Source organism: Canis lupus, chromosome 13, assembly GCF_011100685.1.
Source record: "Canis lupus familiaris isolate Mischka breed German Shepherd chromosome 13, alternate assembly UU_Cfam_GSD_1.0, whole genome shotgun sequence".
In the NCBI taxonomy this organism is placed as follows: Eukaryota; Metazoa; Chordata; class Mammalia; order Carnivora; family Canidae; genus Canis; species Canis lupus.
This window is the reverse complement of record NC_049234.1, coordinates 17,573,283-17,592,081: the sequence shown is the minus strand read 5'-3', so window position 1 is coordinate 17,592,081 and position 18,799 is coordinate 17,573,283. Positions and strand designations below refer to the sequence as shown.

General features: G+C 41.2%; 1 protein-coding gene across 1 annotated transcript in view; it reads left to right on the top strand.

Moving 5' to 3' along the window:
• EXT1 (exostosin glycosyltransferase 1) overlaps positions 1–18,799 on the top strand; it is a 284,462-nt gene that overhangs the window by 242,056 nt on the left and 23,607 nt on the right. Inside the window, exons 2-4 of the mRNA XM_038555385.1 lie at positions 7,106–7,199; positions 8,654–8,761; positions 14,093–14,212. Of these exons, the coding sequence (XP_038411313.1) occupies positions 7,106–7,199; positions 8,654–8,761; positions 14,093–14,212 (322 nt within the window). The remainder of the gene's footprint in view (positions 1–7,105; positions 7,200–8,653; positions 8,762–14,092; positions 14,213–18,799) is intronic.

The window sequence follows — 18,799 nt, the reverse complement described above, 5'->3', positions numbered from 1 at the left end:
ACATGAGTAGCTGGTGAGGAAACTGAGGCTTCGTGGGTCCCCTGAGTTCTCAAAGACCACAGGGGCCTGTACTTCTCTGTGTGTATGCTCACAGGGCATCAAAGAGCCATACTGTGGTGGCCGGCTGGACCCATTTTCTAAATAAAAGATATGTTTCTCAGTTCACATTTATGCCTTGGGTTATTACATGTTAGGGACTTTGGATTTTCTCAAAAACAATTGAAATTTTATGTGTTCAATCTGTAAAGGCCAAGAAAGCGTCTACAGCAACATGATTAATAAAAAACAGCACCATCTTGGACTGAACTGCTGGTGTGACGTGATGCAGAGTTTTGAGTAGAGGAGACCGGGTCTTCTTGTTGGTAGCCATCTGTTACTAGTGCTCAAAACTAGGTGAACTGCTTAGGACTTTGCTCCATAAGAAATGTATTTTCAGGGCTGCCTGGCTGGCTCAGTCGGTGGAGCGCGCAACTCTTGAACTTGGGGGTTGTGAGTTTGGGTGCTACATTGGGTGTAGGGATTACTTAAAAATAAAATCTTGAAAGAAAGAAATGTATTTTTAGTCTCTGCATTTATGTGAGCTGACCAAGGAGGCAGCGTGACGTGGTGGGTGGCAGATACTCTTACAACCAGAAAGTCTGGAGTTGGTGCCCTAATGGCTCTGTTGCTGTGACCTGCATCGTTAGCAAGGTTATCAGACTGAGCTAAGCACTCCCCTGTGAAGTTGTGTTCTATCAAATCCTAAGAATCCCATTGGGAACGTGTCATTCCTCTGCTAGGCCCTTCGGTGACTCGCAACCACTGCAGTGGATCATATCTGAGCTCCAGGAGACACCACACACAGCTGTTCCATTGGGACCCCACCTTTACCAGCAGTTTCATTCCCTCCTCTCCTCCCAACCCCTCCCCAACTGTGGTCGGTTCTCTCATCCTGATATCTGTTCTTGCCATGCGGTTTTTACCCCCCAAAATGCCCACTGCCTCCTTTCAGCCTCGCCATGCTGATCCTCCCTCTTCCATTAATAATTAGCTCATTTTCCCTTCGTCCTGGAGGCACTCGTGCTCCTCAAGTCTCCCCACCAAAGCCAGGTTGTCACTCTTGTTTTTCTCTGCGTTGTTATGCACCTTGCGCCTCCATCCTATTGCTAAATAACAATCATTGATCATCATATTCCCTCACCGAATAACAATAACGCATCTGCCTTTCACTGGACCATCAGTTCCTTGAGTAGTGCTTGACGGCAGGCATTCAACTAATTAATGTTTGTTGATCGAATAAAAGAAAGCACAGAGGAGATGCTGAGGAAGTTATTTTATTTCCCTTCTCCCCGTGTACTTGGTGGAACTACAGCATCATAAATTGTTTTTGTTTTCTTTCTTTTTCTCTTAAGGGATGTGATTCAAACCTGGGTGTAAGCAGAGAAGATTAAGTACTTATGAGGAGGCAGACTGGAGGGAACAGATAGCGTAGATGTTTGCTTACTTCACAAATAAATACTTGAGACAAACTGTAGCAACATGGGGAGACTAGAATTGTCTGGCTACAGGGATGAGAGGCTGGATCACTTGCTTCTTGCCTACCGTCTTTGATTAGCAAAAAGCAGGCTCTTGTGGCAATTGTGCATGCTACGGAGGAATTGTGGGAAGCGCAGGAGGACCAGTTGGCACCCTGCACCAGCAGCATCCTTGTCTCCATAGCTTTTGATAATAAGGCAGAATCCTTTCAATTAGAAGCTGCTGTTCTATTGTGATTCCCAGCTTCTGTTTGCATTCTGTTTTAAAGGGTCTGTCCTGCATTTCTCTCCGGCTCGGTCTTGGCGGATCTGTACTTTCTTTATTTCATTGTTACTTTAAAAATAAAATAGTTCTATTCCTCTCATCCTGAGGTCATTTACCACAGTAACTTGCAGGTGCACCTCACGTGGCAGTTTATAGGGTCTGGACATGATCTCCTTTGGCCTTCACAACTTTGAAGCACAGAGAACTCCGTTTGCACAGGACCTCATACAAAGCGGTAGATCCAGAACCCAAATTCCTCAAGCAGGGTCTTCTAACTGTTCAAGTGGGCTCTGTTTTCCATTATATTCTGAGCCATAAATGATAATAGCTACCATTTATGGGCTGTTTATGATATATGCCTGTGTTTGAGTTAAATGGTATCATCTGAGCCTCATGGTAGAAGTATCTCCACTTTGCCAACGAGGAGGCTAAGATTTAGACAAATAACTTCCCCAAGATCACTCAGCTTGTAAATAGCAAAGGTGAAATTTGAACCCAGGTTTGGCTATGTCTAAATCTGCTTATTCACTAAGCTTTGTATTCCTGACCTTTTAACTCACTTTTTTTTTTTTTTTTTTGAGCTCTTAGTGTAAAATTTAGGATGCATCCTAATTACCTGGAAGGCTTGTTAAAACAGAATTCTGGGCCCTTCCCCTGGAGTTTCTACCTCAGTGGGTCTTGGCGAGGCCAAGAATTCCCAGTTCTACCAAGTTCCCAGGTGGTGCAGGTGATGCTCCCGGCTGGGAGAACATGTTTGAAGAACCCCTGCACTTGCCACACTGCACCCCCCCCTCAGGTGCACTAAATTGCTGCCAGCAAAAATGTGTTTCATATGGAGGGGAAGGACTTCAATTATGCATTATTACATGGCCCATTTTAAATGGGGTGTATCCCATCCATTATTCAGTACAACTTTAAGGAGAAAATTATTATGGCCATAGAGTGGTTCCTGGTTTCTAGGTTAAATTCAGGTCGTGTCGTTTTATTGCATTTTCCTTTGCAGTCATTTATGAAAACTGTTCTAACTTCTATGTCACCACGTACAAATGGGGAGTTTAATACCCATCTGAAAAGGGTAACAAAACCATTTATTAATTAAAGCTGAACGTTCTCTGAAATGAGGTACATGCCTTATCTGCTTACCTTCTTGCTTAGGATATCGTGTGTTACTTTTTTTTTTTTTTAAGATTTTATTTATTTATTCATGAGAGGCACAGAGAGAGAGAAAGGCAGAGACACAGGCAGAGGGAGAAGCAGGCTCTATGCTGGGAACCCAATGTGGGACTCGATCCTGAGTCTCCAAGATTACACACTGGGCAGAAGGCAGCGCTAAACCGCTGAGCCACCCAGGCTGCCCTACTTTTTGTTTTAAAGAAGTTTATCATTTTGATGTGATATACATTTTCTAAACTTAATTGGGGAGAGAGAATTAGTCCCTTTAAGAAGGCTATCTCTCCCTCACTCCACCCATCCTCTCCTTATCTTTCTTCCCCCGTCTCTAACCCCTGGTAACCGCTAATCTGTTACCTATCCCTACAATTGTTATTTCATGAATGCTATATAAATATTAGCAAAATGCTGTATATATCCTTTTGAGATCGACTTTTTCACTTAACATAATTTCCTTGAGGATGTTGTGTGTATCAAGAGTTCATTTCGTTTTATTGCTGAGAACTATTCTAGGCTATAGATGTGCCACAGTTTGTTGAATCATTCACCCATTGAAGGACATTTGGATAGTTTCCCATTTGGGGCTATTAAGGATAAAACTGCTGTGAACGTTCATGGACAAGTTTCTATGTGAAAATAAGTTTTCATTTTCTCTGGGATAAATGCCCAAGAGTGCAATTGTTGGGTCATATGCTAATCCCATTTTTAGTTTTAAACAAAACTGCCAAACTTTTCTCCAGTGTGACTGTACCCGTTTTACCTCCCTACCAGCAATATGTGAGGGTTCCAGTTTCTCTGCAGCCTTGTCAGCACCTGTTCTCCTGATGGTAGCCATCCTCGTGGGTGATTTGCATTTCCTTAATGGCTCATGATGTTGAGTATCTTTTTACGTGCTTGGCACTTCGTATATTTCCTTTGGAACAACATTTAGTCAATCCGTGGTATGTTTTCAAATTGGATTATTTGTCTCTTGATTGTTGAATGTTAGAATTCCTTACATATTTTGGATACAAGCCTCTTATTCGAAGATTTGCAATTCTTTTTTTTCTAAGGGTTGTCTTTTCACTTTCTTGACGGGAACTGGGAGGAGAGGGAGCCCAGTCTTCTTGACTGAACTTGCCTGAGATAGAGCTTCTAGAAGGCGGAGTTGGGAGGGGTTGGTAATGGAGCAGGTCATGGCTCAAATGCCACAGACGCTCACTGTTCTTGCCAAGATCTGGTAGGTTTTCTTGAACAAATGTTTTTCCATTTGTCATTATATCCTTAGGACAGTTTCCAGAAACTTTAAGTGAATGTTTTTATAATTTTTACCAGCTAAATTGTTGTTATGCTAGGGAGAGTGTCTCCAGAGTTCCTAGTGCCTCACTGTGCAAGGCTAGCCTTCGCGAACATACTTTATGATGCAGTTACCCTCAGCAGATTATAGCCTCAGTTCTCATCTGCATTTCTGGATTATCAGAGGATTCTCTGGTAGGTCTAACAACTAAAGTGGGATCCTCTCCACACAACATCTGCAGGACTAGAACAGGGCCTGGAACATTGTGTTTCTTGAGAAAATGACTGAAAAAAAAAAAAAAGAATGAGTTTAAGCATTTAGAAGGAAGTAGAGGTGGGGTGTGTGAACATGGCAAAATGGAGAGGAGGGTCCATTGAAGGGCTGAGTAGAAGGGTGCCAAACACACGTGTGGCCCACCTATAAAGACTGTCCTCCTTGCAGGGCATCATTATCCTTCATTTGGAACACACTCACAAATCGCAGGTTCCATCACTAGAGCCCAGAGGAGGAGCTGGTTCGTGGGCTGAGTGAGCATGGTTAGAATTCTGAAAATTACTGTTGTAAGTTTTGTGTGTACATGTTCTCTATGTGTCTTTGTGTGTTTGTAGGAACAACACACACATTAAACATGCATTGTAGACACGTGAGCGGATAGCTACTTCTACACATATACACACTTATTTATACAAGGGTTATGGAAACATAGGAGCAGTGGGATATTCTGAAAGGACATTCTTCTTTCTTACCTAAAAGTAGCATAAAGTCATAAGGGGATGTTCAAACAATCTCTCATCACTTTGCTGATGAGGAAACTGAGTCCTGGAGAGCTCATATGTTTTCTTCGTAATGTCACAGCTACCTAGTGGCAAGAATGTTCGTCCCAAGTCTCCCATCACCTGTTGCGTGAATGAACACAAGCCTCAGTCACGCGAGCTTTATCCTCTACGTCAGCAAATACTGCTCCTGTACCACCACCACTTAAAAATCAACACCCTAGAATAACTGTCATTTGAATTTTTGCTCTAAGTTTTCTGCCTTCCCTCTACCTCCACTCCTTCCCTAAAGTAAATTCTGCAACTGGCAACTTTGAAACTTGTTACAATCCAGAGCATTAATAGGGTTTTACATTTTTAGCAGCTTAATGATGAGGAGTAGGACCTTCTGTGCTCATCCCTCAGGGGTTTCTATTCTGGGCATTTATTAAACTTTGCTGTAGTCTGAAGTGTGTTTGACCTTTTTACATTAAAACAATTTGAGTTAAAACTTTATAGGTATATTTGTGTGTGTGTGTGTGTGTGTGTGTGTGCGCACATATTTCCCTCTTTGTTCATTAGGTAGCGATCCCAACATTTTTAACAGTTGAATTTGAAGATACTTCTCAATTATTTCTCTCTGTTTGGTGAGCAAAGAAGCAGCCATTACCATCATAATTTAATATTTCTGACTTAGTCAAATATGAGCCCTCTTAAAAATCTTTTCTCCTTTCAAGTCTATTTTGCAGTTTAATTAATCCAGCAAAGGTTTTTATTTTACTCTCAGTGGAGATAATCTTAATCCATTCACGGTGACCTTTTCTTGTGCAAATTAGTTGTACAAGCTTGTTTAAGCAAATGGTCCTTTGCATGATGTCTCTTCTTAATGACGGGTTTATAATTGAAAATTGGCTTACTCCCATATGCCTAGTTTGTGTGAGAATATAAAAATAGATGTGGACTTTAAAAATATAAATGTATATATCAGTACCCCAAAACGAGGAGGGAAGAATCCGATGCCTTGAGGCTATGATTAAATTAGACTATTAGAGTCAGAAAATGCTGGTGACATATGCTTCTGTCAAAGTCACACCTGTCTGCCGAGCACTGGAAGCTCTTAAAAAATGAGAGTGATTTCAAAAAAAAAAAATAAATAAGAGTGATTTCATCTTAGCTCTGAGAATCGGGGCTCGCACAGGACACGAGCCATTTCTGGCTTCCCAAGTTTGCTTCAACTCCTAATGAACCTGAAACTGCGTGTTTAGGAATGTGTTTGTGGACATCACTTTTAAAGTGATAGCCCTCAACAAAATGAAATGCTCGTTGCTTTTCCTGCACTTCACCAGCAGGAAGAGACAGCTGATCCTCATGTTATATTTTGCCTTTTTTTTCCCAAGTGCAAAAACCCTGTAATACCATCAAGTGGCATTTGACTCAAAGCAACAAGCCTCTCTTGTGCACCCCAGTTTTCTGCACCCCCTATGTTTTTTTTCTCCTATTATACTTACTTCTCCATTTCTTAGGCCAGCTCCTCCTGTCTCATTTGTCTTTCCCTTAAAGTCATGTCAGCCATTCTTAGAAGTATTTGTCTGGCGTAGCTGAATATTCTTGGTTAAATGTAAGAACTCCAGCTCGAAGGAGAAAGTAAATGTTTTGTGCTTGTAATGGAGGTTTCCTGAGTAGGTTTTAATAGCATGGGGGTGGGGAACAAGGACAGTCTTAGTTTTGCTGAATGACACGGCATTAAACAAGAACTTCTCACTGTGATTTTTTTTTTTTAAACTTATGGGAACTAGACATTTCATCAAGGCACAAAAATCTGATTTTTGGAAGCAAAACCTGGGCAAGCCAAATTGTTACTGGGACCAGCAGACTTGTCTTTTATGTACTGCTTGCAAAAGACCCTAATTACTTTGTCCCCCATGAAAGTTCACGTTTGTTCTCCTTCGTGCAACCTGCCCCCCACTACCCACCTCCCCCAAGGGAAAGTGAGAACTGCCCGCCCAGCCCAGCGTATTTCCTGATTTGCTCTGGGTAATTTCATGCAGGTGTGCACCCACAGGTGTTCATTTACTTCCCCCACTCCTAATGGGTCTTCGTTTGCTGATTGCTCCTCCTCTCCTTCTAGGTATGATTATCGGGAAATGCTGCACAATGCCACTTTCTGTCTGGTTCCTCGTGGTCGCAGGCTTGGATCCTTCAGGTTTCTGGAGGCTCTGCAGGTAAGAGACTGAAACCTCCGCGGATGAGGGCTGAGGGCTGAAGTCAGACGGGGCGAGTTTAACCTGGGATCTAAACAGAATGCATAGTTGGCCTTGAACACCTGAAATCTGTTATCCCAAGAAAGTCTGCAACACTTTCTATAAGGGGGGAAGGGGTAGATGGGAAGAGGTTTACTCCCTATCTTTGGGCCTGAGAAGATTAAACAGTTTCACCACCAGGGAGGATGGGTTCTTCAGGGATATGTTTGCAAACGGGGGGGCGGGGGGGGGGAGTGGGGGTGGTGTAGATCTGACTGGCCAGCAGTGGCCTGGCTGGGCTCCTTGCAGAGACACTGCCCCGCTCCTGGAAGCCAGTCTCAAGAGCATGAGCTTAGGAACATGGCTTATCGGTGGTGCTCCCCAGATCGTCTTTTCTGCCCACCCCACTCAGTTGATGCCTCTAAATTCTGACAGTGAGGCCCAGGGAGCGGCATCCTCACTTTGGCCCACCTGTTCCGGGGCTGTGCAGCTCTGGGGCTGCCTCACCTGCTGAGACACTTGTGCACGTCGTCTGCACTTGGGAGTTGCAGTCAGCCTTCCGTGATCTTGAGAGAGCACACTCCCGGCTGAGACTGTGCTCCTCCACTCCTGCCCTCTGGCTTCTCTGTTCTCTCCCCTTCTGTGTTCTGCCCTCCAACAGAAGCGCTTCCTCCTCCTGAAGGTCCTTCCCAGTGTGCTCTGTGAAGCACATGGTCACTAATGTTCTTGTCGCCTCTTTGGGATGCCCCATGAAGCCAACTGTTCTCCGCTTTGGATGATGAGTTATTTGGAACCAGAACTGGGTCCTTAGCCCAGCATTTCTTGGCTGATAGATCACTGTGCAGGCAGCACATTGGGGCGACTGGTTTGGCCCCCTCCACAGTGAGTGGAGCAAGGTTCTGGAGGAGGTGTTTGCTTTGCAAGGGAAAGGTGAGCACCCTGTGGTAGTGCAGTCCACAGAAGGCTTCATCAGGAATGCCAGGCCCCATTCTGCTCTTTGTTGCTCCTAACAGTGGGGTAAACCACTCCACAAGCAGACCTGTGGCAGTTGCATTGACAAAACGGTTTATATTCAAGGTTGGTTTTATGCTAGGATGTTGTTGGTGGACGATTTTGTTACATCAATAAAACTTCTCGAACGAGGCCAGTCGTCTCTGTGGAAGTAAGGTCAGCCAAACCATGTACTAGAATAGAAATGGGGTTTTAGCATTCGAGGGCAAGACTTGCAAGCATTAAAATCTCGGCTGGATATGCACAGCCTTCACGTGACTTGGTGGCTCATCCAGGCCGCCTCCCCTTCGGGCCTAAGCGGTTCAGGATCCGTGCAGTGACCCAAGTAAGAAACGCCAGTAACTGAACTTGTAGTGATGTCGCCTCCAGTTGGAAGGCTCCCCCTGCCACTTCCCCACATTCACGAAGCCCCCTTCTTCACCCAGGCCGCCTGTGTCCCTGTGATGCTCAGCAACGGATGGGAGTTGCCATTCTCTGAAGTGATTAATTGGAACCAAGCTGCCGTCATAGGCGATGAGAGATTGTTATTACAGGTAAGGAAGGGGCTCCGGCCTTCAGCACATCAGCGGATTATTGCGGCCCCTCATCCACAATTTCAAAGAAGATGAATCCAAAAGGTCAGCTCTATAAAAGAAATCTTATCAGGAGAAAATTGCCTGTGTCATGGCGAATATGAAGTCATTTAATATGACATTGTTCACTTTCCCACACAAAATCCACCCGGGCCTGGGGAATATATTTGGAAAAGAAGTGGCAGGTAAAGGACATGAACTTTGATGGTCAGAAGAAGCGTGTATCCCTCCTCTTCCAGATCCAGAATTTTTAGAAATTATACCAGAGAGTGTTTGTACCATCCTGCCACTTCGTATTCCTTTCCTCTATTTCTGTAATTGCCTTCAGATTAATTTTCAGAAAGAGGGAGGTCTCTAGGGTTGATTCTTATAATTAGTGTTATCATTGCTCAAATGATCCAGTCTGGGAGCCTGAGCAGTGTTCTCTTTAACGTGTATATTCAAAAGAGCAGCCTCTAATAAAAATGATTTTTTAAATGTATCTTTTGCCATTTGGATCTCTTTATTTTATTTTATTGTGGCAAGAACACTTAGCATGAGATTCACGTTCTTATTTTTAAATGTAGGATACATTATTTTGACCGTGGGTTCACTGTATTAGACCTCTCTGGAGCTTATTTCATCTTGTTTAACTGAAACTTTATGCACACTGGTTTAGTAACTCCTCATTTCTTTCCCACCCCCAACCCTGGCAACTCTCATTCTACTCTTTAATTCTGTGAATTTGACTATTTTAGATACCTCATGTGGAGGTGGAATCATGCAGTATTTGGCTTTCTGTGACTGGTTTATGTCACTTAGCCTAATGTCCTCAAGGTTCATCCATGTTGTCCTAATTGTAGAAGTCACACTTAATATGATTAAAATGACCATATTACCCAAATTGATCTATAGATTCAATGCAATCTCTATCAAAATCCTAATGGATTTTTTTACAGAAATAGAAAAATAATTCTAAAATTCATATAGAACCAGAAAAGACCCCAAATAACCAAGTCAGTCTTGAGAAAGACCAAAGCTGGAGGCATTAAGTTTCCTGAATTCAGAATATATTACAAAGCTACAGTCATCAAAATGATATTGTACTGGCACAGAAACAGACAGACCAATAGAACAAAATAGAAAGCCCAAAAATAAATCTACCCACATATGGTCAACTAATTTTCAACAAGGATGCCTAAGAAAAGTTTGAACTCAAGAGCTGCCTGCAGAGAGGAATATGATACTCCCAGAGAAATCCAAGGGCAGCAAGGGTTCCGTTTTTCTTTCTTTTCTTTTCTTTCTTTTCTTTTCTTTTCTTTTCTTTTCTTTTCTTTTCTTTTCTTTTCTTTTTTCTTCTCTTCTCTTCTCTTCTCTTCTCTTCTCTTTTCTTCTTTCTTTCTTTCTTCTTCTTCCTCCTTTTTTCTTTTTCTTTTTTTTTTTTTTTAAGAGAGAGTATGCACAAGAAGGTGGGGTGGGGCAAGGAGCAGAGGGAGAAGGAGAGGCAGAGCGATACTCTTAAGCAGGCTCTACATCCAGCTCAGAGCCCAATGCAGGGCTTAAGATTATGACCCTAAGATCATGACCTGAGCCACCTAGGCATCCCAACTAAGGATTTCTGAAGCCCTTTTGTGCAGTAATGTTTTAGGTTCCACGTAAATTGCCCTACTCCTTTCTCTGAAATTATAGAGTATTTTAATGTTTTCCTTTGATGGCATTATATACTTTATCTTGAACTACCACAAATGTTGTAGAATGATTTTTATTTTTAATGTCCTGGCTTTTTTTTTTTTTTTAATACCAAAAATTGAGCTTTTAACTCTGTTGTTGATTCTGCTTCTACTGCCAGACAGTCCGCTAGCTGGCTGACGAAGTAACCCAGTTCTCTTCCTAAAGTAACAGGTGAGGGCTGTGACTTAGGCAAGCCAAGCTGAACACAGCCCCTAGAACATTCCTACTCTCTGGTACTCAGGTACGTGATCTCCACCTGGGACCTTCAAAACAAAAGAGGAATAAATGACCTAGCAAAATCCTCCCGGGGCCGAATGGTGTATATCAAAAACATTCACTCATGAAAGGCCAGACAAAAGTGATATGAGTAGTTCGTTTCCATGTTGCCTTTTTCCTTCCTTTTATAATTTTTTTTTAAATGCATGATCATCCAAAGAAACTTGGGAAATAAAAGGAATAAAAACCATCAGCCATAATTTCTCCAAGGCTCCTATGAATCTGACATGAAAAACTTAGGAGTTTGTCTTGGAGAGGAGAGCATTCTGGGATCTTAATTGTGGTTGTCCAGTTTCTACCATTTCACCAAAGCTGGTATGGATTTCACCTAATGAAGCAGTTTGTTTGGCTTGACTCTGAAGATACTGTTTTCCATTCTGCCCCCACTCGAACTTGCTGGTGGTTTCCCCTTTCCTGAGCACTCCATCTCTGCACAGCTGCCTCCATATTGAACAGCGACTGCACTGTCGTTGACGATCGTTGTAGAGAGCTGGCGCTGAGCCCAAATGTCTGCTCTGGGAGATGTTGTTGTTATGTTACAATTTTTCGTTTCCTGTTTTAGAACAGCTCGGATGTTTTTATTTGCATATATTCTTGTCATTATGTCACCAAGAGAGCTGCGTGTTGCTTTCCTAGATCTATTTTGGTAGATTCCATTAGTTTTGTTACCATACATGACCTTTTGTTAAGACTTCATTGAGTTCTGCAATGCTGAACAATCCAGCCAAATTGGAATTAATTTATCACTCTTGCGTACCTGTCTCTCAGGACAAGCAGATTAATAACCAATAGCCAAATGCCATGAAAACCTGGAACTCTGTCTTTTCAGTCAGTTGGAATTCTCTTCCAGAGCACTTTGCAAAGAGCTATCACATATATTGTACATACAAACAGGCAGCGTATAGCTCACTCGATGTCCTAACATCAGTTTGTGGCTTATTTAATAGAGGGGGAATGTATTGGTAGGTTAATATGTGATATTGCTTTAGGGCGCCTGAGTGACTCAGTCGTTTGGGCATCGGACCCTTGGTTTCACCTCAGGCCATGATCTCAGGGTTCTGGAATTGAGCTCTGGTTCAGCAAGAAATCTGCTCGAGATTCTTTTCTCCTTCTGCCCCTTTCCCTATGCTCTCTCTGTGTCCCTCTTTGTCTCTCTCTCTAAAATAAATAAATAAAATCCTTTTAAAAATAGATGTGACATTCCCTTTATTCGTTCATAACCATAGCCTACTTAGTTTTCTGGAGATTATGTAGTCACATTTTTCTAATGGACTGGTTTCTCGTGATCATGGCAAAATAGTGAAGTCAACTGATATGACTCTTAGGATATGCCATTGACATTTAAAAGAGGACATGATTATGAAAACTGAGCTGGGTAACTTCTTTCTAGTCTCTTTTGGCAATCTAGGTAATTTTCTCAGTAAATAAAAATAAATTGCCCTTGACTTATCAAGGATCCATGATGTGGATAGTTGCTCTGCCTTCTCCAAGGATATTTTACTTCCATTTGACCTTGAGTTCTAATTCTGGATTAACAAAGCCTGCTGGTGCTTTCCCTTTACTTGTTGCTTTCATCCTTCTTCAGTGTGAGGCATCCAGATACACACTTTGGGGCACAGATTTAGTGTCTGCTGTAGGATGTTGCAAAAGCAAGTGAGCTTGTCCTTTTGTTCTTACTGTGAGCAATTTCATTGCTCCTCTGAAAAATAGTCTTGAGTCCAAAAATGTGTTGCCACCTCCTTCCCTTCCAGGGGAAATTCAGATCTAGCCTTAGTCACAATGCCATGAGTAACTTTTCTTATTAAAGCAGCTAACAGAGCATTCCTACCTCAGCCCAGGCCCCCATGTCTATCTACTTAGTTATGCATTAGCAAAGCAAGCATGCAGAAAGAGGTGAGCACAAGAGGGCAGTTTGCTAATCACAAGGAATCTCCTCTAAGAGTATAGACTCCATAAATGAAATAGACCTTGAACTATACATGAAGATAGGGAGCAAGCCCAGCAAATTCAGCAGAAACCCAAAGTACGTGTCAGAGCTCCAGATCCAAACAAGTTCATGTACAAACATTAAGAAGTTGGTCCAACTTTGAGTATCATCACCCTTATGTCAATAATAATAATAATGGTACTAATAATTTGCTATGTTAAGCTTCCCATGTTCTCACTATTGTGTTAAGCAAGCACTTATTTGATCTCCTTTACAACCTTCTCATGTTAGTACTGTATCCCAAAGGTTATAAATGAAGAGGTAACTCAAAGAGAGATCAAGTAACTTGTCCAAGAAAGCACAGTTAGTAAATGGTAGAACTGCGAATCCCACCTTGGTCCAATTTCTGTGTCCCTGTGCTTAACCATTAAGCTATATTGATGGTAAAAATAATCATATCCCTATGGTAACTTCAGTTGGCCATGTTTAATTCAACTCTTGTTTCTTTTTTTTTTTTTAAGATTTTATTTATTTATTTGAGAGCAAGAGAGAGAGCACAAGCTGGGGGAGAGAGTCAGAGAAGGAGGCTCCTGGCTGAGCAGGGAGCCCCAATGTGGGGCTCAGTCCCAGGACCCCGGGATCATGACCTGTGTTGAAGGCAGATGCCTAACCAACTGAGCCACCCAGGCGCCCTCAACTCTTATTTCTTGAAAAACTACTATATAAAAGCCATTCTTACAACCTTAAAACATGTAGCAGATCTCTCCTTTAAAATCATGTAGCCTGTTAGAGAACAGCGATGGTTGGATGTGTATGCTGTTTGACAGATTGTGCTAGATTAGCATTAGTGCTGGAGCCAAAAAAAGAGGTCAGGGAGCAGAAGAGCTCTCAGGGTAAGGTCACAGATGTGTGCATATGGAAATGACTATCCAGCTACAGATTAAATGGAGAGGCTCAGAGACATTTCCTCTAGAAACCCCTTTGTAGATCACTTGGAGTCCCTGGCATTGCATGTCTTGGAAGTGTTTGGGGCAAGTCTTTCAGCCTTTCACCAAAACTGACAGCTCCCTTCTGTGTAGAATGTACTTGTCCATGTGTAAGCTTGAGGATTTGTGGGACCCTAAGCAACTGATAAGCTGTTACCAAATCTTAGAGGGGACTTTAACTTCCATCCATTAAAGGTCATTAAGGCTGATCCCCAGTAAGTACTGCTTGTACCTGACACCTCTTAAGGGCATTTCAGATTTTTAGCCGATCCCGTACACTAAAACCTGAATGCTAAGAAATTTATAAAAGCCTAACCCAGGTGGGTTATTTCGATCAAATGGCATCTCATTGTTTTACAGTTATAGTTATTATGTGTTCACCTTGTGTTACAGATTCCTTCTACAATCAGGTCTATTCATCAGGATAAAATCCTAGCACTTAGACAGCAGACACAATTCTTGTGGGAGGCTTATTTTTCTTCAGTTGAGAAGATTGTATTAACTACACTAGAGGTAAGTGAGACCACTTGGCTCTTAGTCTTGAATAATGGTCCTTTATACACTTTTATTGGCCTTCTCTTCTGTATTTCGTGTGGTATAATTGGCCAAATGGGACAACACCAAATTTTTTATACCCGGATTTATCAGTTAACCCTATTTTACCTGCTCTGCTGTGCCCAAGCAGATCCCTCCATTCCTAACAAAACCCCACAGAGGAAAACTGACATGAGGAGGAATTACAGTCCTTGACACACAGATCAGCTCTGTCTTCCATCATTTCAGCGATATGTGGTTAATGACTGTCCTCCTGTCCTTCACACTCAGTGGCATCCTCTGAAGATGTGTTTCTGGAGCCCATTTAGAAATCAGGCAGTGACTAAGTAGGGGAAAATCTTCTACCATTCTAGAAATATGAACAATTTACTGGGTACCAGTGGCTTTGGGGTACAACAAAATCAGTTCTCAAGACGTGCAGCCCAACCAGCATCAGTGTTGCAAGGATGTGTTAAGAAGAAAATCAGGATCAGGATTACTCTATCTGGTGTGGAAAGTGTTAAGCTTTATGAAAGCAGAAAATCTTCTAGGCATATGGGTGCCCCTTGTATGTAGCTTTTTTTTTTTAAGGCAGGAGGGAAAAAGGAGAGGGAAGCATGGAGATGATTAAAACCTTTGCAAGTAGAACAGATAGTGATGGCCTGAGGCCACACCACAGTAGCACAAAGAGCTAAGATGAGAGTTGGAAAACTGCATACTCATGAATTACGGACTCGCAAGGAGAGCAGAGGTCCTCTGATGAGGCACGGCGTTGAGGTAGTTCTGTGTTCTCATAACGCAGCCAGGGGCATTTGCAGCCTCTCTTTGGAGTATTTGCTTTGGAAAAGTATTTACTGCTCCAAAAACTAATGTAATTTGCACCAAACACTGAGGAGTCTGAGTAATACCAAGAAAACTGAAAATCACCCTGTTTTGTCCACACCACTGTTCTCTTGCCATCCTGGGTATCAGAGCCTGTGCTGGTTGTGCCCTGGACACAGTGGGAGCATTTCCCTACCCCACAGCGAACTGGGACTGCTGCTCTGGTCACAGTATCTTCTCAGGAGTGTACTTTTTTTTTCTTCAGCCTGAAACTAGGTGAAAGGGGTTTTTAAGGAGCCAGGCTCACCCCATGAAGGAGACAAGGTCAGAATGGCTTCCTTCTTGCAAGCAAGCTTCTTATTCCTTAAATTCGATTGCATTTTTCTCATCTGTTCATAGGAGTAGATTTGAATATGTAATAGATTTTACTCTTCTGTCTTCCATCCAAGACCCTTCCTAGGCCCTTCTTAAAGAAAGCTGAATGTCATTTTTTTTTCCCTTTGTGGAATGAGTGCTTTCTATGAAAAAAGTGCATGTTCATTTTAGAAAATAATGGAAAATACTTAAAGTATAAAAATACAATCATCTACCCATACAAAATGACTATTGACATATATATACACACACACACACACACACACAAACACATATATATTCATTTTTTATAGGCAAATTTATACACATGTAATTTTCAATTTAAAGAGGAGTCTTTCAGGGGCATCTAGCTGGCTGGATCAGTAGAACATGCAACTCTTAAGCTCGGGGTTGTTTTAAGCCCCCCATTGGGCATGGAGCCTACTTACTTAAATAAGTAAATAAATGTCTTTCTAAACTTAGTTTATAGTATGTTTTTCTCATTTTAATGTATTGTTAACATTTTCTCATGTTCTTAGATTTGTCTACAATTATTTTAATGACTATATAATATTCCATTCATGATATCACTTAATTTCTTTCATTATCCTTACCTTGAAGACATTACTGTTGTTTTTGTTTTTTCATTAGTATACATATTATTGAAACAAATAGCTTCAGCACCAAATTGTTATTTATGCAGGTTCAAGATTACTTCCTTAGGATTAATACCTTGAATTCAAAGTCCTCATTCAAAGAATATGATAAATGCTAAGATTTCTAATACATTGTCAATTTTCCTGCCATAGAATGGAACTAATTTATATTCCCTACAGCATATATGAGAGGACTTGTTTTGATTATTTTTGGTATTTTTCACTTTCACCAATATTAGACATTATATCTTTCAAAATGATGTCATTATTTTCTTAATTTGTATTTCTTCAGTTATTAGTAAGAATGAATTTTTCTTATTTCTTAGCAACTCACAAAGAAAGAAATAGAAATGGCCATGATGTTGTTCCACTTTTCCTCATAATTTTTTTTTTTATTAAACATTTTATTTATTATTTGAGAGCAAGCAAAAGTGAGAGAACACAAGCAAGGGGAGGGGCAGAGGAGAGGGAGAAGCAGGCTCCCCACCGAGCAGGGAGCCTGATGCCAGGCCCAATCCCCGGACCCTGGGATCATGACTGGAGCCAAAGGCAAGTTCTTAACCAACTGAGCCACCCAGGCACCCCTCTCATAAATTTTTAAGAGCTTATTATATTAAAAATATTAACACTTTGACCCTTTTGTCACAAATATTTCCCCCAACTTGCGGTATCCCTTTTTTGTTTATAATGAGGTGATCTTTTCCTCTATGGCTTTTGCATTTGCTACTGTTCAGAAAGGACCTTTTGATCCATAATTTAATTTACACACACACACACTCCTTTATATTTTTCTAGTACTTTCACAGTTAACTTTTTGCATTTAGCTGCTTAATCCAATTTACTTTTATATATATATATGATCTGTGTTGAAAGCCTGTTTTTTCCTTTTTTAAACAGATTGTTGTGTAGTTTGTCCCAACATACTAAGTTTTCTTGCCTCAGTGTTGTCACACTCCACATTTATGCACCTTTGGGTCTGTTTCTGGCCTTTTGATTCTGCCATAATAGTTGTCTACTCTAAAACACAAAGGCCACGTATTTTCATTTTTCCTGCCTTTTGCCCTCCTTTGGTGGACCTCCATTTATTTAACTAACATACTATTGTTGACTATTAATGTTGTTTCTAGTTGTGTATTTTGTATAGATCTAGGTGCAAATATCTTTATCCAGGCAATGGGATTCTACATGTATCTTGGGCTGCATCTCTATATCTTTAGGATGGAGTCCTTACAGTGGGATCATTACTAAGCCAGAGTCTAGGTGCATGATATGCGTTGCCAAATTACTCTGCAAGAAGGTTACATCAGTCTGGACTCTCATAAACCGTCTGGGAGGAGACCTCCTCTAGTGGTAGTCTTGTTAGCCTTAAGGATCATAATTAAAACACATACATACACAACCATGCAAATTTGTCAGGTGAATGATGGTATCTCATTAATTACATTTCTTTTGAGTTTGGTTTGTTGCATAGAACTGGTCTCTTGCCTATTCAATTAGCAGTGCTCAGTTATCCTGTAAGAACAGTTGGATGTGTTATATTCATCAGAATAGAATCTCAAGTCAAGCTGTTGTCATCTCTGTGCTGGAAAGGCCTTCTTCCCCTTGGATTTAAGCCATGTAGTTCTTTAGCGACACGGTTGTTTTGAAAACACTATGAACCATATACTTCATTCAAATTTATAGCAACTATCAAATCTCCTTATATAGTTCCAAGATCAGATGGTAACGGTTTGACCCCTCAACCAAATTGCATGAAAGATACCATCCAGTTTCCCTTTTTAATTCAGAACTCAGATTACCCCAGAATTCAGTGTAAATGGAAAAGCAGAGAACATAGCAGAAAATGCCATCCGCCTACACAAATAAAGCCAACGTGTTTATGAGAACAATTTAAGTATCACATATCAAAAATGCCTACTTGGCTTAAAACCTAAAAGTCATTCTTTGCTGGAGCTTCTGAGTTATGAGGATAATTCAGCATTACCCTTAGATAATATAGATTTGAGGATCCTTTGCTCTCAGGATGTTCTATATCCAGATTCTAAAACTCTGGGTCTTTCTTGCTTGCTATATACTCTAGGTCATGGGAAGAGGATGACTCGGTCTTTGGAGACTTTGAGCCTTAGTGTTGTAGGTGATGCTTGAAAGCAGGATACCTTTTCTCTGATGCGAGACTCAAGTTGTTATTGTTAGTACATTCCATTGTACTGCTCTCTGTACTTGGGATTTGGCTAGCATTTCCAGTCCGATAGAAGTTTCCTAATTCAGCATCTTGGAATTAAGGAGCTAGTGAATCAGAGCTAAGCTCTTTGGAGCTCACTTTTTGTGTGTGTATGCAAATTGAGAAGTAATGATGGGGACAATGATAAAATACTGCAGACAGTGTTCCTTCATAGATTCCATTATTTGTCAGAGTATTACACAGCAATAACCTGACACTCATGATTGAACCATAGGAGCTCAGTGAGAATCAAGGTGAGTGAAAGAAAAGTGCACAAGATTGTAATAATGTATGAAAAAAACTAATGGTAGCTCGGAAGGCACATTTTTAATGGAGTTTTATGAAGTATGTTCCAATTTTTCTCTCCGGTTACCTAACAATGCACATTCAAACCATGGTATTGCTGATGCTGTATAGTGAAATATTAAAATCACTGAGATAATGAAAATAGAATGTTTGGCTCAGAGTGAGGTGGCATATGGTGGCACTGCGTGTGTGAGGTAACCTTGTATT